Source organism: Impatiens glandulifera, chromosome 1 (genome assembly GCF_907164915.1).
Source record: "Impatiens glandulifera chromosome 1, dImpGla2.1, whole genome shotgun sequence".
In the NCBI taxonomy this organism is placed as follows: domain Eukaryota; kingdom Viridiplantae; phylum Streptophyta; class Magnoliopsida; order Ericales; family Balsaminaceae; genus Impatiens; species Impatiens glandulifera.
This window is the reverse complement of record NC_061862.1, coordinates 9904609-9932039: the sequence shown is the minus strand read 5'-3', so window position 1 is coordinate 9932039 and position 27431 is coordinate 9904609. Positions and strand designations below refer to the sequence as shown.

Genomic DNA, 27431 nt, shown 5'->3' with positions numbered 1-27431 from the left:
TCAATTAAATTTTAAAACTAATAAAATGTGTACGTATACAAACGTATTTTTTTATTAGAGTTTTATTTAGTTCGAAATTTAGTGATACTTGGAAAAAGGCTTTTGTGCTTCTTCCTCCTTACATGTTTTAAAAACGGTCTAAACTTTATAAAGTCTTAGTTTTTAAAAATTAATTGTATAACGTTTTATTTAACAAATTATTCTTCCGGTCTTACACATGCATAAGTTTTTGCATATTTAAAAATTGTAACAACAATATTTAAATGTTGGTATATGTTGATGATGATGCTGATTAGACCATCTCCAACGGGCACGCAAATCCCATTATGCGTGCCCATTCTTCCTCCAACCGGATCCCATACTTGAACGCAAAATGCGTTTTACTGATTCTCTCTCCACCGGCCAACGCATATATGCGTTGGTACTGTTCCTCCCCATTTTTGGTCATTTTTTCAAAATGGCCCCTAATCTATTGATTATTATTAAATTGTATTATAGTTGATATTTTATTTAATTTATTTTATATTTTTACTTTATATTTTATAAATAAAATTTTATAATTGTATTATACTTGAATTGATACATTAATGTTTTTTTATTAATAATATTTGTTTTAATATAATATGTTTGTTTATTTAAATGTATTATTGAATTATTTGTTGGTATGAATTGTTGATATATAATTAATTTTATTAAATGAATGAGAAAAGATTGAGGTTAAATATGTAAAGTTAATAAATATATAGATAAGGTTAATAAGGTTAAAAAGTTAGTGTAAGAAAGGAATATTTTAAGAATATTCTTTTGAGTTTGGAAATAGGTTTTTGGGTTGGAGATGAATTAGTGTTTGATGTGATGTTTATTGCATTTTGGGTTTGAGAATGAGTTTATGGGTTAGAGATGGTCTTAGAGAGGATAATAGATGAAGAATATTAGTATTTAAAGACATTAAGGTTTTAAAATAAATCACAAACGAGCCCTTATCAAAATATTTTTTTTATGAAAATATCCTAAAAATATTTTGAACTCATTTTCTATTTTTTTGGGATTTTTAGAAAATGGTTTGAAGTCCTAAAATTATTATTTTTTTGGAAAATTGAAACATGCAACCAAACAGGCCTTAGGACTAGTGTCCTCAGTCTTGGGTACGTTTTTATCGGTCATGGCTAAAAGTCCTCGGTCTTGGGTTAGGATTCTCGGTCGGGGTGTGGAAGCCACCGATCATAGGTTCGTGAGTTCTAGGTCGGGTGCGAGACTCCTCGGTCCCAAGTTTGATTTCTCGGTCGGGGTGTAGAAGCCACCAATCCTAGGTTCAAGAGTTCTCGGTCGAGTGTGAGACTCCTCGTTCGGGTGCAAGACTCCTCGGTCCTAAGTTCGATTTCTCGGTCGGATGTAAAATCCTCGGTCCTAGTTGAAAAACCTTGGTCGGACCTCTCGGTCCTAGGTGAAATTTCTTGGTCGGATCTCTCAGTTCTAGTCGAACACATCAGTTCTTAAGAACATCAAAATTACAGGTTTTACAATTTTGATTAAGGCCCTAATTCTTTGATCCAAAGCTCCTAAGAATATTAAAAGCATCATTCCAAGGTATCATTCGACTTGGGTGATGTTCAATTTGTTAAAAATAGTTTGAAGGCCAAAAATCGGGTTTTTGGTTTTTAGAGTTTAATGCTTGCTAATAACTTCCTTATACTTCATATGATTGATTGATACCAAAACATGATTACTAACGGTTAATTTGGACCAATTCAAAAACTTAAAATTTTCATTTATTTTAAAAATTTTGATCAAACATGATCAAGATAGATCAAACATGATTCAAATATGTGTCTAACATCTTTAGAAACATGTTGGGAAGCCTTTTGGGCTATTGTTCTTGAGGAATAACTAAAAATAGAAAACCCGATTTTTGATTTTTCCAATTTCATTATTTTTTTGTTTTAGATCGATTAATCAATTATAGATTTCACTATAAGCTTGTAAATGATTCTATGATCGTTTTCCAATCGAGAGATCCAACAACCAGACAATATACAAACTTATGAAAAATAAAATATAAAAATTTCAATTTCAAACTGGAAGATTGAATTAGAGGATGATTGGAAGCTTACCAAGGATTGAATAACACTCCTTAAATCTTAGGGAAGCATTTGGGATGTATGAATCCAAGTTTTAAGGCCTTATATAGAATTTCGAAAAATCTAGAAAACTTGAGATTCAATGGTGAATTTTCTGAAAATTCAGATTGTGGGCTTGAGAGTTGAGCTCTTACCTTCAAAATTATCAAGGGAGACTATTTATAGTCACCTGAAGTCGGTTTGAGTATCAAGTTGGCCTCAATTAATCATACATCCATTATGGTGTTTTGGCTGTTCTTTCGACCAATTGCCGATGTAGGTCGTAATTACGATCCTAGATGTAGGGGAAATGATCACCAAAGTAGGGTGATCATTTTTAAATGGAGTCAAGCCATCCAGAAATTACAAAGTTCCATCTTTGAAAAATCAAAGATGATTGTTGTTCTTATCCTCCCGGCGTCGCGATGGAGACGACGATCTAGAGACGAAATTGCGTTGTTTTGGGCGAAAACGCAATTGCAAAGCATTCCGTCAGCGCACAGGCATTCCACCTGCATTGGAGGAGACAACATTGGAGCAGCCGTTTGGCGATCAACTACTTCACGCGCGCGTCTTCTACTGTAGCGGGCGACGTAATGTGCTCACGAGCGTTGGATGAAAATATAACGCTTATCCAGTCGTTGTTTTGGCTGTCGCTATTCTCCCAAATTTCGGCTACACCCGATTGCGAATTTGTATTTTTATTTAAAACCTTAAGAATTCATTTGAAATTGATTTTTCTTTATCCCTTTTGGCTTTATTTTTAAATATTTAAAATACACAAAATATTTAAAATAAATATGACATTTATTTTGTCAATTTATTTCAAAATTATAAATTCTAAATCCTAAATCCTAAACCCTAAATAAATAATTTATTTAGGATAAAATGGATACAACATTCATTTTAAATTATTTATTTCAATACTCTTAATTTTTCTAAAATTAATTTGAGATGAAATGATTATAACATTTATCCCGAATTATTTTATTTATTTTATTTAACAATTATCCTTAATTAATTTTGGATTTAATTATTATAATAATTAGTTCAATTGTTAGATTTTGGATTGAGTTAATTATTTTAATTTATTTATTCAAAAATAATTATTTTTAAATTTAAAAATTAAGTACTTAGACTTTAAAGGCTTATACACTAACTTCTTATTCATTACTAATCAATTAACTAAAATATTAAACTATCATTTATTTTAAATTATTATTTTTTATTTTATTATTATATATTAATATTTTTTAAATATTTTTACCCAAAAAATCTTACAAACTCAAAATCATACTCATCATTATTTTATTTTTATCTATTTATTATTTAAAAACATCTAGATTCAATAGAAGAATCCCTAATCTATATATATATATATATATATATATATATATATAATGATGCTTAATTTTTAAAGTGTTCGGATTGCCGGGTCAAGATGTGTGGTTAATTTGGATATATATGTGAGAATAAATGGATACTTGGGTCGGATTGTGAGTTGACCCGCCCATAAACTTAAAACGGTTAAAAATAAAATAAAAAATACTATAGGTATGGTTCGAACTTGCAACCTAACAAAATAAGTAAAACCCTTTTAACCAACTAGACTAATAACAATTTATATTTTAAATTCAACACCAAATTTGATGAACACATAATATTTTAAAAATATAAGTTCAACTTTTTAACTAACTAATCTATATATAATGATGCTTAATTTTTAAAGTGTCCGGATTGCCAGGTCGAGAGCTGTGGTTAATTTGAATATATATGTGAGAGTAAATGGATACTTAGGTCGGATTGTAGGTTGACCCGCCCATAAACATTTTTACCGTAATACTTTTTTTCAATTTTTTATATTATTATTCATTCAAATGCACGAGATACATGCTACTTTCTTTTAAAAATAAAAGTCAAATAAGAAATGGAATATTTTAAGGGTTAAAAGTTATTATAAAAGACTAAATATCTCGAGAATTGGATTTTTTTATATAAAAGTTTTTGAAGTTGAATAGAACAATGACACTGAAAAATTGTGATAACTTGCTGAATTAAAAAAAAAATAAAAAAACTCAAACATTAAAATTTGTAATATATATATATATATATATATATATATTATATTAAATTAATATAAAAATTTATTAATATTTCATGAACTTTCAATTACAAACTATTATTATATGCTTATAAATGAGCAAATGATCATTAACTTTCTCTACTCATCTTAGGTATCCCAACCCATTCTCCCGTGTCTCTTCCTTCTCCGCCTCTTCCACCACCTCCTTTTCCAGTGTCATCTCCATCCGTGCTCAGGGGAGGAGCCACGTTTAACCCTACCTGGGCTGTAACCCGAGTGTCCCTTGCCACTAAAGTGTAATATTTTTTGAGAGAGAGAGTGATTAAGGAATTCTCAGTAATATTTTTTATAAGGAATATATAGAGAGGGATTAAAATTGCCACTAAAGTGTAATATTTTTTGAGAGAGAGAGTGATTAAGGAATTCTTAGTAATATTTTTTATAAGGAATATATAGAGAGGGATTAAAATGAATTGTCAACCCGGGATGCATAATTGTTTTTATATAGAGATTAAAGATAATTTTAGTAAAAAAATATATATATCATACTAGAGGCCTACTAAACTTTTATATAATTTATTTCAAATTAAATAATATTTATAACCTAACTCTTTTAACCCCAAATATTAATTATTGGTCATAATTTGAAAAATTAAAATTCATTATCTCCTTATTATTATTTTTTTACTTTAACTAAAATTCATTTTCTTTTACTTAGTTCTTTCACCAATTTTGTATAATTTATATATTTTTTTTATCAATCATACTTTATTGATATATGTATTGTTGTTATAATCATTTGTCTATACGAATCATTTCTATATTCCGATGATAATTTTCTTATTATCTGATATTCACATGTTGAAAATCTTGAAATTGAATAATTTTTTAATGTCAAATTCGAAGAAATAAGAGAAAAAAAATTAATATTTCATCTTTTTTAAGCCAATAATTGATAGTCATTTATTATATTAGTCAATCGAAAATAATATAATAATTTCTGATTGGAATTTAGAATCTTCTTCTAAATATCAAAGAATTGAGTTAATGAACTACACTTGAAAGAGATCCTAAATTGCATATTTCTATGTGGCGACATCAAGCTAATCATCATGATAATTTAGATGAACTTACAATAAAATGACCCATATAAACCTATATTGTTGAAGTATTCGAGAATTTAATCTGAAAAGTTTATCAAGTTAATTTTAATACTTAGCTTTTATTATTGTATTAAATTGGTTTTTGGGTGAATTTTTTAACCCGGGAAGATTTTACATCCTGGCTCCGTCTTTGTCTGTGCTACCACCATCATCACCGCCTCCTTCGCCAGTGTCATCTCCTTCACCTCCATCTACATCACCGCCACTGTCACCTCCATCTGCATCACCGCCAGTGTCACCTTCATCTTCACCACTCTCACCGCCATCTTGGTCGGCGACACCTTCAACCAAATTAGTGGTAATTTCATTATCATCTCCTCCAGAGTCCCCACCATTGTCTCCTCCATCATCACCACCATCGCTGTCACCGCCATCTTCACCGCCTCCTCCACCAGTACTACCGCCATCATCATCGTCGTCTCCATCGTGAGGAGGTTTGCCACCGTGGGTACATAATTGATAGCACAAACATCTGCGTTTAATACCTCCAAATACCTTGCACAGGCCACTTTCAAAGCCTTCTTCAATGCATATGTTTTCACAATTGTGTCTGTTTAAACAAACACCTCTGAAATCTCTGCTCGGAGAATAACACAGCCTTGCCTCCCCTACATCCACTAATTTCCCATTTTCATTTCAACCATTAATAATTAATAAGATCAAACACTATAATCTAATCTAAGCAAAAAACAAATAAATAACAGGATAGAAACTCACGAGAAGCTATGAACACGATCGGTAAGATCATGCTCAAGATGACAATGTCATCCAAAGATCTTGACCACATTTTGAATATGAGTTTAGTTTATAATTTGATTTGATTTTATTGACTGTTTAATTTACTATAACATTGGGTTTTTATAGTGAAGTTTTCCCATCACTTTACTAATTAATTGTAAATAAGAAATTAAGTTCAGATTACAAAGCCATACACTTTTAATCTACACTATGCGAGCATAACTATTTGGATATCTACTTAATTTATTATAACATGCTATTTGTACATTAAGATAAATTAAATTAACACTCATTTTTTTAAATCTTCTTGAATCTTTATATCTTACACTACATCCCTTAGAGCAACTCTAACCGAACACCAAACCCATACCCAAAACTCATTTTTCACTCCAACCAATACAAAATGGGTTTCCCTCATTTTCCCTCTCATGCGAATGTATATATGCGTTTGCACTATTCATGAAACTCAAAACTTTTTTTTGTTTTTTAAATTTAATCCCTAAATTTAATTGAGGTCCATTTTATACATTAAAATTATTTATATAATTTATTATTTTAATTTATTTATATAATTTAATTCATTTATATAATATTTTTGTATAACATAAATTTATAATAATATTCAAAAAAAATATATAATAATGTTTAAAAAATTATAATAATATTCAAAAATTATAATAATGTTCAAATATTATAATAATGTTCAAAAACATTATAATAGTGAACAATAATTTTTTTATTTAGTTTGTGTATTATAATTTTTGAATTTTTAATAATTTATTTATAATCAAATTTAAAATAATGAGGTGATATTAAAATATTGTGGTGTAATTTATAATATTGTAAAATATATAAGGTGGTATTAAAAGTTGATGTAAGGAAGAATATTATAAGAATATTTTTTTGGGTTTGAGAATCGTTTTTTCGGTTGGAGAATATTTACTGTTTGATTGATGTGATATTTACATCAAAAACGAGTTTGAAAATGAGTTTTTCGATTTGAAAATGAGTTTTTCGATTGGGAATGGTCTTAGTTATTATATATATATATATATATATATATATATATATATATATATATTTATAGCTATAGCTAATTTTAAACTGTGTGTGCGTGTGAACACGGATATATAAGCAATAACTTGGTTTAATATGGATGAGTTTATATGAGAATGTGATTATCAACAATTGCTTTAATTCCATTCATTGAGATTATAGATAAGATTAATTGCAGATTATCTTTATATTTAGGGGGTTTGGTATTTTATTATTCTGTTGTACTTACCTTATTAAGGTTGGTTTCTTTCATATTGTTTATTTTCTTTTTCTGGGTTTTGCCTTTTGATTGAAGAGCTATAATGTAGCTGTTACCGGTATTTTCATTTAGGAAAAAATACACTTCAAAAACTTAAGGTTAATTATTTCAATGGAAAAAAATGAAAAAGAAAAGAAGACTCATCTCAATGTGGATAGTGTTTGTGTATCTGTTCATAAATAGTAATTCTTCTATTACACTTAAAATAAAATAGGTATTTTGAGTTATTAGTCTCTATTTGAGTTGTGACACTTATTTTAATGTCGGCAATTAAAATCCTCTGCTACTATTTTTTTTTTTTTCTCTTTTTCCCTGTTCTCTTTTGCAGGGGAGGGACATATTGTAATAATTTATTTATTTATTATTTATTTATTTATGGTTTTATCCCTCGGAAACAAAGAAAATTGGTTCTAATGTTGGCTAGCATGAAAATGATATAAAATATTTGTACTTCACAACTGTCATTTATACCATTAATTAAATGATGTATTTAAGATTTTGATATCATACTCTTTTATGTGTAGATTTATTTTAATTGAATTATAAAATTGACTATACAAAGGCCAGTTAAGAGGACCACTCCTAGGGATGGCAAATTGTACTTTACTCGTCAGGGAATTTACTCGTCAGGAAATGAAGTATCTATTTATGAACTTGATTTTTATTTTATTACCTGACTCTGACCCGAACCCGATGGATATATCTATTTGTATCACATCCCTGATTCGTCGGCTACCCGATCCCTGACATATACTCAGGGACGGACCCAGGAATTAAAGTTAGGGTGGCTCGAAAAAAAATTTAAAATAAATATAATGTTATTTTTGTGGGGTTGAATAAAATAAAGAGAAAATTATAGATTTAACGAGTGGATGAACCCGAGTTTAACCCTTTTTTTTATAAATTTGTAAAAGAAAATAGTGAATAAAAATTAAAGCAAAAAATTAAGGAGTCAGGTCTCTTTTCTACCATAAAAAAATCGTTTAACCCTTCTCAACCCTAACCTAGATCCACTCTAAAAAAGAATCATTCTTATATATAATGCAATATTTAAAAAATATATGTTATAAAACCGAAATAAATTTAGTAAAGCAAAATTTTAATTCAATTTCTACGCAATTAAATAAAATAAAATAAATAAATAAAAATGTCTAACCAAATAAGGGATGACCCCGATTACGTACCAACATTTAAAATATAATTATAACTAAGACATTTGTTATTAAATTATAAATGAATAAAATAATTAACACACAAAATAATTAATTTTTATTGAAAAACTTTCTTATAAAGGTAAGATTTATACATATTATAATAAGGGTGGACATATAAAAAATAATATTTGAGAATAACTTCAAAATAAATAATATGTAACTAAAATACCTCTAGTATGCAAATAATAATAATATTATTAATTTTTGAAAGATTAGATTATACTATTCTAATATCATTATTTAAATAAAATAATTATTTATTATAAAATATGATTGGTGTTAGATAACATTAGACCGGTTAATAGAACTTAACATAAATAAACTTCCTATGCAGGAACAGACAAAGAACCGGACCGGTCAAACCAATGAATCGGTTAAGAAGCTCAACCGGTAAAACAACTAAACTGATCAGAAACATGACCGCACAAAGAAGGCAAGATCGGTCAAAACTAAACCCCTGATTAAACACCAGACAGCCGGTCACTTAAGAAGCCAAAAGAATAACCGAAAGCCATCCGGTTAAGATAAATAACCGACCAGCCCGAAAGCACATCCGGTTAAGACAAATAACCGACCAACATAAGAAGATACTTCGGGTATCTGTTGAGAATGATACCAAAGGAACAGACTGAAAATTTCCATATTCATACAAGTCTGAGGACAGTCTGCAGGCTGCAGAAAACCGTCCTACAAGATCTTTCCACTTCAAGATAAATCAGAAAGGCAATCTTCCAAGTACAGACAACTGTTTAACCGACAGTCACCATATTGAGTAAAAGACAAACCAAGCCGGTTTGTCCTACATACTGGAGGATTAGACCGCCATGTCTGAAAGGTTGACCGCCAGGTCTGAATCACTGAACCTCTGCTTAACCAATCAAATTCAAGGAAATGAAATATGACCGTTGGCATATTTCACCTATAAAAGGAGCAGCTGAAGAAGAGTAAATGTGGGACACAGTGGACAATTAATTTACAAGTGATAAGATTGTGTTCTATCTCTAGAAAAGCTTAAGTGCTAAGTTGAAGTGTGTATTTACAATTTCGGTGTAAATTGTACGGGTGTTATCGAGCAGGAAATAAGTCTCGATCGGATTGTATTTGTATTCATTAGTGAATATCCTTCTCGCGGTTTCGAGAGGAAGGGGTGACGTAGGAGTTTTATCTCCGAACATCCATAAAAACCTGTCTTGTTATTTACTTTCTGCCGGTACTACATTCTAACCGATCTGTACTAACCTACCTACACCGCCTTGACCGACTCCACACTACCTAAACCGAATCATCAAGTTACAAAACCGACCCAGCAAACTTCCAAACCTATCCTATCTCAAAACCGGTTCTGCCTATCCTGTAAGTGTGCTGCTTCAACCTGAAACAAACCTCTTCCGCGCTTGAACCTGGTTCAAGGGTTTGTGACAGTTTGTGTAGTATTGAAACCCCGGTGTTAATCTCTAACCGGATTAATCACCACCCTTTGAGTGAGACGCGCTAACCGGCCCAACCCCGGTCCTCCAGCCGCGACCTAGATCCTAACAATTGGTATCAGAACAGTTAGTTTCAATACTCAAGAAAACATGTCTTTTGATAGGCCAACAATGCTAGAAGGTGATGACTTTGCCAACTGGAAGGCACGCTTGCACCTACATCATAGCCGAAGGACCGATAATCATTGATAAGGATAGGAAGGATTGGACAGCTGAAGACAAGAGAAGAAATAACCTGGATAACCATGCCAGAAACCGGATCTCTAACGGTGTGGACAGAAACACATACTACAAGATTAGAGACTGCAAAACCGCAAAGGAAACATGGGACACGGTAATTCAGATTCATGAGGGAAATGAAAGAACCAAGGAAAACAAGGTAATGGTAGCTACTCAGAAGTTTGAAAGCATCAAGATGAAACCGGGAGAAACAATGAGAGAATACAGTGACCGGTTCACAGGTGTGTTAGACGAACTAGCAACTCTTGGCAAGAGGTATGATAACAAGGAGGTCATCATGAAGGCGCTAAGATCTCTTCCAAGTGCGTGGGACATAAAGACAATGGTGATGAGGGAATCAAACTGCCTAAGTAAGATGAAACTACACGATGTATTCGAAGACCTTAAGGCATATGAGTTCGAAATGAGATCTAGGACTGAAGAAGAGGTTTCGGCCTCAACCTCAACCAGAGCATTGATCACATCCACAGAACCGGTTGCACCTGCACCGATCAGAACCGCCGAACAGTTCAACGAGGATGCCATGGCAATGCTTGCACATAAATTTGGGAGGTTCATGAAAAGGAGCCAACCGACAAACAACTACAACTATGGTGATAAATCCAATGTAAGATGTTATAACTGTAACTGTTTGGGACATTTCAAGTGGGAATGCAGAAAACCGAGGAGGGATGAGCGGAAACCGGATAACCAAAATAACCGAAATAACTATCAACAAACCGGTGAAGGAAGTGAGGTTCAGAAAGCACTGATAGCCGATGATGGAGGAAGTTTATGGGCTCACAGTGACAGTGATGATGAACTCACATGCCTCATGGAAAATAAGGAATAGGTATTTGACTCTCCTTGTGAAGAATTTACTAAAGATGAGTTATATAATGCATTGAATGATATGGTAGCAGAGTATAAGAACCTACTAGCCCTATTACCTAAGCAACCCAACTTTAGAGCCGACCTTATAGTACCCATCTTGACCGAACCAGAAACCATAGAAACCGATGAAACACCTACCTTAGAAACCGAGCTAGCACCTGAACCATCACCTAAGACCGAACAGTCTAATGAACCAGCTCGAGAACTGACCGAGGAGGAAAATGCCCGACTCCAGTATAAAATGGCTGCATATAAGAGATCTAGTGAAATGGTAAAGAAGATGTGTAGTTATAAAAGACACCATTTTTGCATGTTTGGTCTAGGTTACAAAAATAATAGATCCCAAAACCAAAAACCCGTAGACAAAGTAAGGTTCACAAAGGATGACCTCCCCCTTATAAGTTTCATTAGAAGTTCCTTAACTGCTGAAGAAGAATTGACCGCCTATTATACGGCAGAAAAACTAACCTATGTAGGTCCAACTGATTCTGAGAAATGGCTTCACCATGAGAAAAGGAAAGTCAACCTGTTCAATAATAGGAGAGCCAATCCACAACCGCATAGGACAAACCAAAGATCATCCCCACACAAGGCCTTCTTAGGAAAGCCGAAAGACTCAAAACCGAGTGTCAGAAAGATAGTTAAAACATTGACCAGGAAAGCTGTCCGGTTTGTCAAGGTCTGGATGCCCAAGGGACTAATCGCATGTGGACCCAAGTAAATGTGGGTACCAAATAGTTGTAAATATGTACATTTTGTAGGATTTAAAGAAACGGCTAGGAAACTCTGAATGGTATTTGGATAGTGGTTGCTCCAGGCATATGACCGGGAACAACAACCTTCTAACTGACATCAGAATAGAAACCGGTGCATTAATCACCTTCGATGACAACTCAAAAGGTAGAACTGTGGGCAAGGGTAAGATTGTCCATGGTAACCTAACAATTGATAATGTACTCTTAGTTGAAAACCTACGTTTTAACCTACTAAGCATTAGTCAAATGTGTGATGCTGGTTACACTGTAGAATTTCTTAAACATGCATGCTTAGTTAAGAATTCTCAAGGTACCATACTCCTAACCGGAAATAGGCTAGGAAATATCTACAAGGTAGACTGGAAAACTAAAGTAGAATATCCTGTTTGCATGATAGCCAAAACTGATCAAACCTGGTTGTGGCATAAGAGACTAAACCATCTGAACATGAAAACCTTAAATTACATTCGCGGTAAAAAGTTAGTCGACGGAATTCCTGACATAGTATTTAATAAGGATAAGGTTTGTTCAGCATGTCAAATGTGTAAACAAACTAGGTCAACCTTTAAGAGTAAAGGACACATTCAATATAACCGATGCTTAGATCTTCTTCACATGGATTTATTTGGACCGATTCAGGTCATCAGCCTAGGAGGTATGTTTTGCACTATGGTAGTTGTTGATGATTATTCTAGGTATACATGGGTAATATTCTTACCATCCAAACGTGAAACCGCATCAAATTTGATCACACTACTTAAACGTTTGCAAAATGAAAAATCAACACGCATTAATAGCATTAGAAGTGATAGAGGTACCGAATTTACCAACAGTACTTTAACCGCATTTCTTGATGAATCCGGTATTAGACACGAGTTGTCTAGTGCTCGGACTCCTCAACAGAACGGCCTGGCCGAGAGAAGAAACCGGACTCTCAAGGAAGCCGCACGGTCCATGATAGCCGATTTGGGTATTGCTCAGAAATTTTGGGCTGAGGCTATCAATACTGCATGTTACACACAAAACCGGTCTTTGATTAACAAGTTTCATAACAAAACACCTTATGAGGTATATTTTGATAGAGTTCCCAACCTCAAGTATCTTAAAATTTTCGGTTGTAAATGCTATATTCACATAAATGGTAAAACCTATCTTTCTGCTTTCGATGCGAAAACCGATTTTGGGATCATGTTGGGTTACTCAGCAGTGAGTAAAGCATATAGAGTGTATAACAATAGAACCTTAACCGTGGAGGAATCACTTCATGTTGTTTTCGATGAATCGGTTGAAAGTAATACTGCATCATGCTTTGATCTACACAACAAATTGGAAAATAACAATATCCATTCTGATAGTGAAGATGAGATTCCGGTTTTCAGGCGGTTTGTCCATGAACAAATGGGTAATGATGAAACCCAGCCGGATCAAGCTGTCCCACGACAGGAAGCTGACACTTCGGTTCAAACCGAGGAAATCGGTCGGTCTAACAATCCTGTTCAGCCTACCGATATGTCTAGCCTTGATCAAGTAAACGTTAATTTGGTAGACATCCCTGAACCGAATTTCAAAAGGAACACTAAACATCCTCCTGAGCTAATTATAGGTGACCCTTCAGAACCTGTTCGAACTAGGCGTCAAATTCTGGAGGAATACTTTAATTCCGCATTTATATCCCAGATTGAGCCGAAAAGAGTGGATGAAGCATTGTCAGATCCGGATTGGATCTTGGGAATGCAAGAAGAGTTAAACCAGTTCGAGAGTAATAAAGTCTGGTACCTAGTCCCTAGACCGAAAGATCAACCGGTCATAGGAACAAGATGGGTATTTAGAAATAAACTCAATGAAGACGGTTTGGTCACGAGGAACAAAGCCAGATTAGTGGCACAAGGTTACAAACAGGAAGAAGGCATTGATTTTGAAGAATCATTTTCCCCTGTAGCTAGGATTGAAGCTATTAGGATTTTTCTAGTTTTTGCTGCATTCAAAGATTTTAAGGTTTTCCAAATGGATGTTAAAAGTGCATTTTTGAACGGTGAACTACGTGAAGAGGTATATGTTGAACAACCACCCGGTTTCAAAAATGCTGAACTACCAAACCATGTATACCGGTTAAACAAAGCTTTATACGGTCTAAAGCAAGCTTCTAGAGCCTAGTATGACACACTAACCGCATTTTTGTTAAAACATGACTTCACCATCGGTTCGGTGGATAAAACGTTATTTAAGTTTGAGAAAAAGGAACATATCTTACTTGTTCAGATTTATGTAGACGATATCATCTTCGGTTCAACCGATCCTAAGTTATGTGATAAATTCTCAACCCTGATGACTAACAAGTTTGAAATGAGTATGATGGGAGAATTAAGTTTCTTCCTAGGTCTTCAGGTTAAACAACTCGAAGAAGGAACTTTCATCAGTCAACCCAAGTACATTAAAGAACTGTTAAAGAAATTTGGGATGGATACATGCTCCTCAGCGGCTACTCCAATGAGTTCATCGGTCAAATTGGACAAAGATGATGAGGGTCAATCAGTAGACCTGGCCGCTTACCGGGGCATCATCGATTCTCTTCTATACCTGACAGCAAGTAGACCGGATATTCTATTTGCATTCGGTGTGTGTGGAAGATTCCAAGCCAACCCAAAGAAATCCCACTACACAGCCGCAAAGAGAATCCTGAAATACCTAAAGGGAACACCTGACGTCGGTTTGTGGTATCCAAAGGACTCATCCTTTAACCTAACGAGTTATTCAGATGCAGACTATGCAGGTTGCAAGATTGATAGAAAAGCACCAGCGGAACATGCCAATTCTTAGGTGATCGGCTTGTTTCATGGCATAGCAAGAAACAAACATCAGTTGCCACATCAACCGCAGAAGCTGAATACCTGGCGGTCGGAAGCTGCTGTTCACAACTTCTTTGGATTCAACAACAACTGAAGGATTTCGGTGTCATAGCCGAAGAATCTCCAATCTTCTGTGACAACACAAGTGCCATAACAATCACCTACAATCCGGTTCTACACTCTAGAACCAAGCACATTGACATAAGGCACCACTTCATTCGGGAACATGTCATGCTGAAGCATATCCGGCTGGAATACATATCGACAGATCAACAAGTAGCCAATATCTTCACAAAGCCTCTACAAGAAGCTAAGTTTTCTCAATTCAGACTCACACTCGGTTTAACCGACATTAGTTAGATCATCCCTAAGGATGCTTAAAAGGGAAATCGGTTCGGACAGACAAAATCGGTAGTTCCTCCTAAACTGTCGGATTTCAAATTTCCCAAGGTATCTATGGAATAACTGCCTGGTCTATCAGTCAGAGTAAACCGACCGATTATTTAGTGCATACACCAAATAACCGCATCGGGACAAACAACTGATAACTGACCGGTTCGAAAATAGCCTACTTCGGATTATTTGGGTTCCAAACAAAAGTGGAATAATTATCTGTGTTTAAACTTATCTGTTCTGAAACATTACCTTTTCAAAGTAAAATGGTCACACCTAAAAAAACGTGAAGATTTGATATCTTTCATGGTCCATGTCTATGACCAACATCCCAGGCTGTAGACATGCTTATTTCGTGCAAGACTCTTTATCCTATGGTTAATAGACATTATCACCTGTGATACACTGGATAATTAGATCATCCCTCCACTAGTATATAAGTTGAACAAACCTTAAACAAAACAATCACAAGTTATAACTCACTCTCTCACTAAGACAAAAATGTCTCAGTTTCCAAACATCCTTCAAGTGGATTCCAAATCTGCTCTGAGCACTGAACACTATGATGTATTCAAGATGATCAAATCACTTGAAGACACCGGCCTTCAGTACTTTCTAGATGACAAGCATGTCATCTATTCCGAATCTGTCCTGGAATTTCTTTACAATGCCAGGGTTTTCAGAGGAACTCCTCATTTTGACACCCATATCCAATCAAAAGTGGGAGGCATAGTGTTTGACTTCACCGAACATGACTTTGCGAGATGTTTCAGCCTACCAAAGCAAGGGATGACCAATCTCAATGTGCTGGCTGACCTAAAAGACGAGATCTCCCTAACCTTTTCGCGGTCAAGTCAACCCATTGATGACCATGGTACGAAGTCACTATTGAGAGCTGAATATCAGCTCCTCAATGATGTAATCGGTCGAAGCATCTTAGGGAGAGATGTGACAAACACCTACTGTACCGCAACCTTTAACATGATGGCTGCTATAACCACCGGAACACCGGTTAATTGGTCAAGGGTACTGTTCGACGTCCTAATCTGGATGATTGGCGTTCGAACAGTCGGCCTCGTTCCCCAACTGAGCTGTCTGCTTCTGGAGCTTGGAGTTCCAACCTGTCCGGGAGAAGGGCTGAACCAAGCCCAGGTACTAACCAAGGAAGTCACCGACTCATTCTATGAGCGGTTTGAGAAGGCTTGGAAGAGGAGGAACCGTCACATCCACTCCAACGGTCACACCAACTCCAACGGATATTAAGTCACTCTTTCCTACAACCGGTCATTTTGATGTACGCACCTGTTGTATCTTTGCTTAACTTCTTTTATGATCATCTCGGCTAGGCTTATGTTATCTTCCGTTTCAATCGGTTACTTCTCTTATAACATCCGTCATTAATGAAAAGTATCATTCAATTAATGAAGTAACTCCCAACTACATGAGTAATTACTACCCAACTAACTTGGTTACCTTTGGACTAAATCCCTACCTCGAGCTCCGCAATCGGTCAAAAGTAACCTCTTCCCAATACACTTTGGAAACATAAATATTCTCTTCTCTAATAAGACAAAACTGATCTTCAATGTTGATATTTTCCCTCCAAAACCGGATCTATATAAAGGGCCATCTCCTAATCAACTTAACACATCTCAAAAACAAAAATCTCTTGAACTCCATCTCTCTCTTAAGAAAATTTGAATCATGCCGAGCCGAACTCTACCAAACTTCCTAAGCATTGATTTTGACTCTTGCCTGGAGATCAGTGATCAAGAAACAAAGGAGATGTTGTTTGAATCCCTCATTAACACCGGTCTTCGCACCTTTCTCGAAGAATTCGGCCCTATACTCCTTGAGGATGTTAAAACTTTCTTCAGAAATGCCTGCATAAGAGGAAACTACATTGTTTCCACGGTGAGAGATCACACCTTCTGGCTGGATGAAGCCGAATTTGCTCAAATGTTCAACCTGCCCACCGAAGGGTTTTCGGACTTCCCGCCCCGGGAAGGCCGCGCCGCGGTATCTTATGCTTGGCTGTTCTCAAGAACCGGGGTGCCGGTGGAGAACAACGGACCAATGACCTGTCTTCGCTTTCACATCCAGCTTCTTTTTGAAATTGTCAATCGTTCCTTAATCTTCCAATCCCCTAACCAGCACTACTCCAAGAAGGTGTACAACATGATGACCTACATTATGAGTTATGCCCCCATAAATTGGTCATCGGTCATATTCAACAACCTGAAAACTATGGTGTTGACCAAAAGAGGTCTCGGCTACGCTCCTCATATCAGTCGACTCATTCTCAAGTACCGTCCAGAATTTGGACCGGGTACACCGGTATCTCATTCAAACATTCTTGATGTGTATGAGGTGGAGGACAAGTTCTCTAGGATGGTTATTGCTTAAGTTGCATCGTCATCTCTTTTGTACTCCTCTCCTTTTATATTTTCAAACCGATCCGTATATCGGTTTCTATCTTGTACCTTTATTTAATGAAAATCTATTTCAGTTTCATAACCGGGTCAACAGTTGCAAAAACTCAGATCACTCATCTAAATAACCGGTTAAAACCGATAAGCAAATTTGTATTCGTTGAACTATCCGGTCAAAATCGAAACACCGCATCATCGCGGTTAACAAATCACTTCATAAAACGGTTTCAAAAAGAGGCTGCTTCATCAAAACCGAAATTGAAAGATCACTTAAAATCTTTGGAGGGAAAGATTCCCGCCCAAAATATCCCGCCTTGATTTCCCGCCTTGGATTGCCGCCTTTTTGGATTACCGCCCATTGTTTGCCGCCTTTTGGCTTGGAGGGAAAATTCCCGCCCAAAGGTGATGGGACGGTTTGCGACGGTTGAGCTTCCAAACCGCGCCTATAAAAAGGGACCTTGGCCATTTCATTTCATTCCTACGCGAAACAACTTTCTCTCTCTAGCTCTCAAACTCTCTCAAAACGGTTTTTCTTGCTCTCTCAATTCAATCATCAACAATGGGTCGTGATACCGCATTGTTCAAACAAAATCCAGGTGGATTTGAGGAGATCAGACAAAACGGTTCGGCTCCGGCAAAGGAAGTTCTATCCCGGATTTCCGAGGCCGGTTTCGAATACTTCTTATGTGGTCCTTTTGTTCTAAACAAGGAAGCGGTTGAAGAATTCTTCAAAACCGCATCTCTCTCTGGCAGTACAATAACCACAACCGTTGGCGGCAAACAGTTCGACATAACCGAAGAGTCGGTTGCAGAAATCCTACGCCTTCCAACAGATGGGCGCAACGCTTCGATGGAACTGGACCGAAAAACATTTGAGGCGGCTTGCCAAATTCTCTCGGCAACCGCGGTTCCTGTAGAAGTTTCCGGTAAGAAGTCATCACTACGACCGGAATATATACCGCTTTGTGACATCTTCACCAAGTCGGTTCAGGCGAGAGGTGGAAATTTCGACAACCTCACCAAGACAAAAATCGAGATGCTTGCTGGTTTACTAAACGGCATAAATGTCAATTGGGCGAAGGAGATTTTCCACAATCTAAAACACATGGTGAAACCGGATTCCACCCGGTCATGGGGATACGTCATCCCACTAGGGAAGATCATGCTACACAACAACATCAACACCGGTCCGGGTTTTATTCTTTCTTCAAGCAAGATCATAAGGTTTCGCCAATTCTTAGAAAAGAAGAAGCCGGCCCCCGACTCTACAGGTGGTGGAAGGAAGAAGTCTACCGCTAAGAAACCGGCTCCGATAAAAGACAAATCCGGAAGCAAGAAGGACAAACAACCGATAGAATTCACGGATCCTCCCTCTGAACCGCAAAATGAGGACGATTCGGCCTCCAGCTCAGACCGACCAGCTTCAGAAAATACCGAAGAAAATCTGTCCGGCAAAGAAAAGGAACCGACTGAAGAAGAAGAACACTCAGCAAGTCTTGAAAATGCCGATACCGGTGCAGACGGCCCGGGGAGAAAAACGTTCCCGTTGACAACGACCAGAAGATAGCCGAAACTATAGTGCGCAGAATCATGGAGGAAATCGATCTACAAGCTCAGGCGACTTCCGAAGTATACAGTGAGTGGTTCCGGATCCGGTGCAACAAATACTTCAAACATGTGCTACCGGACCTAACCACCGGACAAAGATTCGAAAGGATTTTGGAGATAGAGGAAGACGTCATCAGCCTTACAAACGCTACGGATCCCAAGGAAGCCATGGACTGACACGCAATAGTGGAACCGCGTGCTCGGCTGCAAAAGTTAACCGAACATATGCGAAAGCTTACAGAAAGGTATATTCCAGGAACACCGAAGTCTAAATTACAACTCTTGGTGTTGGATATCCTTGCGGTAAAGAAAGGGGAGTTCATTGACGAGATAGAGCGGCTTGACGCGGTGCGCAGACAGCAAGATACAGAGCACTCTCCGCGTCTTGAGACCGGTGACGGTCAGAATTCAGGTGATAAGTCTCCTCTAACGGATTAGGCTATCAACGAAACCGACGATAGGACAGAGCCTCTTATCACTGAAAATCTTGAATCCGATCAACCTGGGAATTTAGAACCGGCCATCACAGAAAAGGAGGTCATAACTATCATCAACGAATTTGCCAACACCAAGGTTCGACCGTGGAAAAAGAAAATTAAGAACGCCGTGGTTCAAACAATCAAGTTGGCCGAAACCACAAGGGAAGACCTTGTGAAGGCAAACGAGCGGATCACATCGGTCGAAACCAACTACGGTGAAGCCGATGCTCGGTGCGACGATCATCTCAAGCGAACTATAGCCTTGGAGGAAATGACTCCAAAGTTGGTAGATGACCTCAAGTCGGTCACCCAAAGGGTGGAGGAGTTGGAACGGTTTCAAGAGAAAACCGAGCAACAGCTTACAAAGGTCGATGAGGACCTGGGGCGGTCAAGCACCGAAGCCGGTTCCACACTTGATAGGGTCACAAGCCTCGAAGAAAAAAATACAAGTCTTGAGGAGCGAAACAACAAACTTGAAACCGACCTCAAGGCGGTCACCGAACAGGTGAATGAGCTGATCAATGCCAAGCTTGCTGCCGATAGAGCGGTTGAGGAGGAAAACGCTGAGGCGGCTAAGAAAATTCAGGATGCGCTGGACGAAGAAACGCGGAAAACGAAGGAGGCACCGCGATTGTCTGATGCGGACTTGGCCGAACGCGCACGAAATGTAGCGGCTAGAAATCCGGCACTTGTAAAGTCCATAGCAGCTCAAGAGGCCAAGGATGCAGAGCGGTTAAACACTGAAAAACAAAGGCTCGACGAATATGCCAAGGCTCACAAGAAGTCCAGGGCGGCTCCCTCCTCTTCGGTTCCGGCAACACGAAAGAGGAAAGTTTCTGCAAGAAAGACTCAAGTCACCGAGATGCTGGGCAGAATTACCAAGACAGTTGTTGACTCTATACCGGACCCGACTCTGCAAACCGAGAATGACTTCGAAGAGGATCTAGAGCCGCGACATACAAGACAACGAGTTATCAATGCGGTTCCAGTCAGCACGGTCGGTCAACCGTTCTCTCCTCACCAGGACATCACGGGAGCAGGAGGTTCTTCTTCAAGACCGGCTCAACCGGCTGAGGACCAACCAACAGATGACTTGATGGGAGACTTCCTGCCATCCAGATTGGACTAGGGGCTTTCTTTTCTTAACCTATGTTTATTTCGGTTTTTACATATATAATATTTTGCCCTTTTTCGGTTATCTTTACTTATATATATAAAGTTATTTTTGGAAACCGGTCTACATTTGCAATCTTACTTGATTTTGAATATTTTAATTAAAATAATCAAAAAGGGAGAAATTGATAAGATAAAAGATAAAAATTTTTAATTTTTCTCGAAATTTTCCAAAATTTTTCGAAAAATCCTCCCAAGTCAGTTTCCAAAAATCCGGCCAAAATAAAACTCACAAAACCGGCCTACATTTGCAATCTTACATGATTTTGATAATTTTAAATAAAATAATCAAAAAGGGAGAAATTGTTAGATAAAATTAGACCGGTTAATAGAACTTAACACAAATAAACTTCCTATGCATGAACAGACAAAGAACCGGACCGGTCAAACCAATGAACCGGTTAAGAAGCTCAACCGGTAAAATACCTAAACTGATCAGAAACATGACCGCACAAACAAGGCAAGATCGGTCAAAACTAAACCCCTGATTAAACACCAGACAGCCGGTCACTTAAGAAGCCAAAGGAATAACCGGAAGCCATCCTGTTAAGACAAATAACCGACCAGCCCGGAAACACATCCGGTTAAGAAAAATAACCGACTAGCATAAGAAGATACTTCGGGTATTTGTTGAGAATGATACCAAAGGAACAGACTGAACATTTCCATATTCATACAAGTCTGAGGACCGTCTGCAGGCTGCAGAAAACCGTCCTACAAGATCTTTCCACTTCAAGATAAATCAGAAAGGCAATCTTCCAAGTACAGACAACTGTCTAACCGACAGTCACCATATTGAGTAAAAGACAAACCAAGCCGGTTTATCCTACATACTGGAGGATTTGACCGCCAGGTCTGAAAGGTTGACCGCCAGGTCTGAATCATTGAACCTCTGCTCAACCAATCAAATTCAAGGAAATGAAATATGACCGTTGGCATATTTCACCTATAAAAGGAGCAACTGAAGAAGAGTAAATGTGGGACACAGTGGACAATTGATTTACAAGTGATAAGATTGTGTTCTATCTCTAGAAAAGCTTAAGTGCTAAGTTGAAGTGTGTATTTACAATTTCGGTGTAAATTGTACGGGTGTTATCGAGCAGGAAATAAGTCTCGATCGGATTGTATTTGTATTCCTTAGTGAATATCCTTCTCGCGGTTTCGAGAGGAAGGGGTGACGTAGGAGTTTTATCTCCGAACATCCATAAAAACATGTCTTGTTATTTACTTTCTGCCGGTACTACATTCTAACCGATCTGTACTAACCTACCTACACCGCCTTGACCGACTCCACACTACCTAAACCGAATCATCAAGTTACAAAACCGACCCAGCAAACTTCCAAACCTATCCTATCTCAAAACCGGTTCTGCCTATCCTGTAAGTGTGCTGCTTCAACCTGAAACAAACCTCTTCCGCGCTTGAACCTGGTTAAAGGGTTTGTGACAGTTTGTGTAGTATTGAAACCCCGGTGTTAATCTCTAACCGGATTAATCACCACCCTTTGAGTGAGACGCGCTAACCGGCCCAACCCCGGTCCTCCAGCCGCGACCTATATCCTAACAATTGGTATGTAAAGAAAATAAATAAATTAAAAAAATAAAAATATCTATAAATTATAAAAAATACTAAAAATCATATAAACAAATTCTAAAACCAAACATTTATATATCTAACATCTCTTTTCTCTCTGTCAATGCTTTTAAAAATCCCAAGCATACTTGACACTTATTAAAAATTAATATATATATAAATTAATATATGTATATATGGATGAGGTAGGGTGGGCTTAACCCTATAGTCTATCTGTCCCTTCATATACCTTATTACCCGATTAAAATATGCATTTATATTTATTATTTTTTAAATATTAAAAATAAAAATAAAAATATTACTTACTTGTATTACATAGTTATGTTAAAAAAGTTGAAAAATATAACAAGTTTTTACACATTGAAGTTCAACAAGAAAAAAATAAAAAAAATGTAAAAAAAAAATAAAAGTTTGTTGAACTTAAAAATAAAATATGAAGAGTGAGTAGAGAGATAAAATATTTTGTTATTAAAAAGTGAAGATTTATAAAGAAGATAAATTAAGATGACGTTGAGGTGGAGTGTGATATGGAGCATCAACTATTAAAATTATCATTGAAAAGATGAACAACCAATATGAACAAGATGAACAATAAGAACAACCTAATGATTTAGGGTGTGAAGATAAACATAATGAAAATAAGAACATAAATCGATACGTATGATGAACAATAAGATGAACACCTGATATTAAAAGGGGTTTTGGTCGTCGATCTGTATATGTGTTCGTTTAGGGTTCCGTCGCCATGACCGTCATGCGAGAGAGAGAACACAAAGTAGAGAGAGAAGAGAGAAAAAGAAAAATAATGAAATAAAAAATTTGAGTATTTATATAAAGAACTTTTCCTTTCGCGAAACGTGAAGGGGGTATTTTCGTCAAAAAAATATAAAGTGATCACCAGCGCAATTAAAATTAGGCGGTGACCACAGATGCAAATAAGGAAATATTTAAGGTCATTTCGTCAAATTTCCCCTTCAAGCTCTTTGTTCTTACACCGTGCACGATAGTTCTAAAACGAAATGGATGTTCCTAGGCAAGCTTCACCTTTCGACCAGGTTACAACTTTTATTCTCCATTCTCTCAGATCCCTCTCAATCTGACAACCAACATATGTATATTATGCACCGCCTCCAGACAATCCTTCCATAATGATAGTCGCCAGAATCGATCTCACTATGGATATTGTCGGTTATCTACCGGATGAGCTTGAATTACTTACAGATATAGCATTCTTTAATATTAACTCCAATCGTTTCTACGACACTATTCCACACACGGTTCAAGAACATGAAGCTTTTGTTTGAACTGGATCTGAACAATAACCATTTTGCCGGAAAATTCCCTCGAGTAGTTCTCCAGTTACCAACTCTGAAGTTTTTGGATCTTTGGTTCATTGGATTCGAAGGTAGTACTCCACGGGAGTTATTTAACAAGGATTTGGACGATATTTTCATCAATCACAATAGGTTTCAGTTCGAATTACTTGATAATTTCGGTAACTCACCGGTTTCGTTATCGTTTTGGCTGATAATAAATTCAGTGATGTCTTCTGGCTATTATAGGCAATATGTCTAATTTAAATGAGATTATTTTCATGAACAAGGCTAAGGTCTTGTATTCCAAAGGAGATTGGATTTTTGAAGAATTTGATTTTGTTTGATGTGAGCTTTAAATGAGCTAAAGGGTCCATTGTCGGAGACATTTGGTGAGATGGTAATCTTGGAGCAAATTAATTAAGATGAATCGAGCTTAATTTGATCTGAATAATGAAGTTAATTAAAGTTTAGTTAGTTGCTGTTAGCTAATTTTTAACTTAATTTGCTTTAATTTTGATGATAACCAGTAGTACTGCTCGAGAAATAAGAGTTTTGTAAAATTTGGAAGAGAGATGGAGATTTAAGAGGGATAGGTTTGAAATGATAAATTTGGGTTATAAAAATAATTACATAAAAAATTAAACGACGTTAAATAATTATGTTATGAAGAATAAATTTGACATTTTTGTCAAGTTTATATACATAGATAAAATTTTATAACTTTAACAAAAAATTTGACACCTTCGTCCAACTTTATAAATAAAAGATGAAACCAATTTTCTCAAAAGTCTTTTGAGAAATGAGTGATTGATCTTGACTCTTGATTTTTGAACATTAATGATATTTTAACTTTTAATATCTTTGCTTAAATAAAACGATGTGTACACCTCGTGAGTTTGCTAATAAGAAAAAAATTGTTTGAGCCAAATCCTTTACTGATGATATTAACCAATTGATCATCAATATATATGTATTTGATGATGAGAGATTTCAAGGAGACCGAGTAATGATGTGGGACGAATGAAGGGCTCATTGTTGACAACGAATTTTCAATCGGTAATGATTTTTTCGACTGTTATAGTCGATAATGATTTATTGTCTTTTATCGTCGATAATGTTTTTCTCGACTTTAGTAGTCGATAATGGTTTTCTCAACTTTAATAGGCGACATTAAATTTAACAATTAGTAATGATTTTCTCAACTTTGTAACCCAGAAACTCATTGTCTCGGAAAAGCTGAAGATTCAAAAAATTTCAACATTGATTTGCGTGTCAGAAATATTTTAATAAAAGATTTATACAAAAATGTAATTTGACATTTTAAAATTAATTATCACAATAATTAATTTTTAAGTTCAATTTTAAATATTCTTTTAGATTAAAGATAATCAAATCACAATTTGATGGGCAAATTACCTTGGGGGCCCTTTAATTACTCCGATCGCTCACTTTTAGCCCTCAAATTAATTTTTGAAACAAATCGCCCCTTCAACTTTTATAAAGGTCACCAATGACCCTTCCGTCAACTTTTTAGTTAAACAAAACGGTTTAAGTTTTAAAATATTATTTTTTATAGGGCAAATTACCTGGGTGGCCCTCGAACTATCTCGATCGCTCACTTTTAGTCCTCAAATTAATTTTTGAAACAAATCGCCCCTTCAACTTTTAGAAAGGTCACCAATGGCCCTTCCGTCAACTTTTTGGTTAAACCGTTATGTTTAACAAAAAAGTTGACGGAAGGGTCATTGGTGACCTTTATAAAAGTTGAAGGGGCAATTTGTTTTAAAAATTAATTTGAGGGCCAAAAGTGAGCGATCGGAGTAATTAAAGGGCCCCCAAGGTAATTTGCCTTTTTTTATATATTATCTTTAATCTTATATTTTATATTTATATATATAATTATTAAATCGCTTATATATAATATTATATATATATATTTTTAAATTTTATATAATTATTAAATCTTTTATATAATATATAAATAATATATATTATTTATTTTTATCTATATTTATATAAAATAAAGTTTAAAATAATTTATAATAAATATACATATATAATTTATATATATTATCTTTAACTAATTTATATATAATATTTATATAATATATATTTTAAAAAATAATTTAAGTGCTAAAAGTAATTAAGTAGTTAGTAGGTTACAATTACTTTTAACCTTTCAAATTATTTTGTAAAATATGTATTCTATAAATTTATATATATATATATATATATATATATATATATATATATATATATATATATATATATATATATAATTAATGATTAGGGATAATACATATAATTTATTTTTAAACTTTGTTTTATTTATATATATATATAAATATATAAATATATATATATAAATAAATAATATATATATATATATATAAGAGATTTAATAATTATATAAATATAAAAATTAATAATAAAAGATATATATATATATATAATATTATATATAAGCGATTTAATAATTATATATATAAATATAAAAAATAAGATTAAATATAATATATATAAAAAAAATTAAACTTAAGCCGTTATGTTTAACCAAAAAGTTGACGGAAGGGCCATCGGTGACCTTTCTAAAAGTTGAAGGGGCGATTTGTTTCAAAAATTAATTTGAGGGCTAAAAGTGAGCGATCGAGATAGTTCGAGGGCCGCCCAGGTAATTTGCCCCAATTTGATTAAAATGAAATATTATATTTTAAATTAATTAATAATAATTAATTAATAATATTTAATTTAAAAGATTATTCATTTAATAAAAAAATCGCCAATTAATTTTTACTTTAAAATTAATAAAACGTTTTGTATACGTATATAAACAAATATTTGATCAAAGATTATTTTAAATTCGGTGTTTGGTGATAATCGGAAAATAACTTTCGCACTATATCCTTCGTACCCGTTAAAAAACAGTCTCTACTTTAGAAAATCTTGACTCTAGAAAAAAATGTTATATTACGTTTTATTTAATCAATTATTCTTAAAATTCTAAACATTGCACATGTTTTTCTTGAATTTAAAATTATGAAATAATATTTAAATTCGGGTATCTAAGATTGATGTCGAAGATTGTTGAGAAAGTACCTAAAAAATATTTGTTTAAAGCGTTAGAATTTAAAAATAAATCCCAAACTAGACCTTATCAAAATATTGTTTATGAAAATATTCTAAAAATATTTTAAAATTGTTTTCCATTTTTTAGATTTTTAGAAATTAGTTTGAGGTCCTCAATTTAAAAAAAATCAAAATTTGAAATTAAAATCCCAACAAAATAGACCCTAGGACCAGTCCTCTCGGTCACTAGTGTTGATCCCTCGGTCGTGGGCTAAAACCCTTCGGTCGCCATTCTAATAGCCCAGGTTTTGACTGTGGCCTTTATCATTTGATCCAAAGGCACAGAAAACTTCATATAGTGGCAATGATCATTTATAATATCATCTCGATGCATCATTTGATCGGGATGATGTTTCATTTGTTCAAACAGTTTCTTGAGTAAAAAATTTGTTTTTGATTTTAAGTTTATAATAGGGTGTAAGGAGTTTGATAATAATTTTTTTATACTTCATAAGATTGATTGAAACATAAACATTGGCA

The 27431-nt window shown here is 35.1% G+C and overlaps 2 protein-coding genes across 2 annotated transcripts; one reads left to right on the top strand and one right to left on the bottom strand.

The window, feature by feature from the left end:
- Positions 1-5474: 5474 nt before the first annotated feature.
- Positions 5475-6150, bottom strand: LOC124943155 (keratin, type I cytoskeletal 9-like). Its single transcript, XM_047483730.1, has 2 exons — positions 6081-6150; positions 5475-5980 (listed from the first exon to the last, which is right to left on the bottom strand). The coding sequence occupies exons 1-2, from the start codon at positions 6148-6150 to the stop codon at positions 5475-5477; spliced, it is 576 nt and encodes a 191-aa protein (XP_047339686.1).
- Positions 6151-19489: 13339 nt separating this feature from the next.
- LOC124943062 (kinesin-like protein KIN-14D) lies at positions 19490-20872 on the top strand. The gene is made up of 2 exons (XM_047483651.1): positions 19490-19676; positions 19779-20872. Exons 1-2 carry the CDS (start codon positions 19490-19492, stop codon positions 20870-20872), a joined length of 1281 nt encoding a protein of 426 aa, XP_047339607.1.
- The last annotated feature ends 6559 nt before the right edge of the window (positions 20873-27431 follow it).

What these genes read in the sequence shown, in the direction of transcription:
- LOC124943155 (XM_047483730.1), bottom strand. Translation starts at nt 6,150, where the DNA reads ATGTGGTCAAGATCTTTGGATGACATTGTCATCTTGAGCATGATCTTA. An exon ending in GATCGTGTTCATAGCTTCTC is followed by an intron (nt 5,981 to 6,080) that starts GTGAGTTTCTAT and finishes ATGGGAAATTAG; the next exon opens with TGGATGTAGGGGAGGCAAGG.
- LOC124943062 (XM_047483651.1), top strand. Translation starts at nt 19,490, where the DNA reads ATGCGAAAGCTTACAGAAAGGTATATTCCAGGAACACCGAAGTCTAAA. An exon ending in CGGTGACGGTCAGAATTCAG is followed by an intron (nt 19,677 to 19,778) that starts GTGATAAGTCTC and finishes CTGGGAATTTAG; the next exon opens with AACCGGCCATCACAGAAAAG.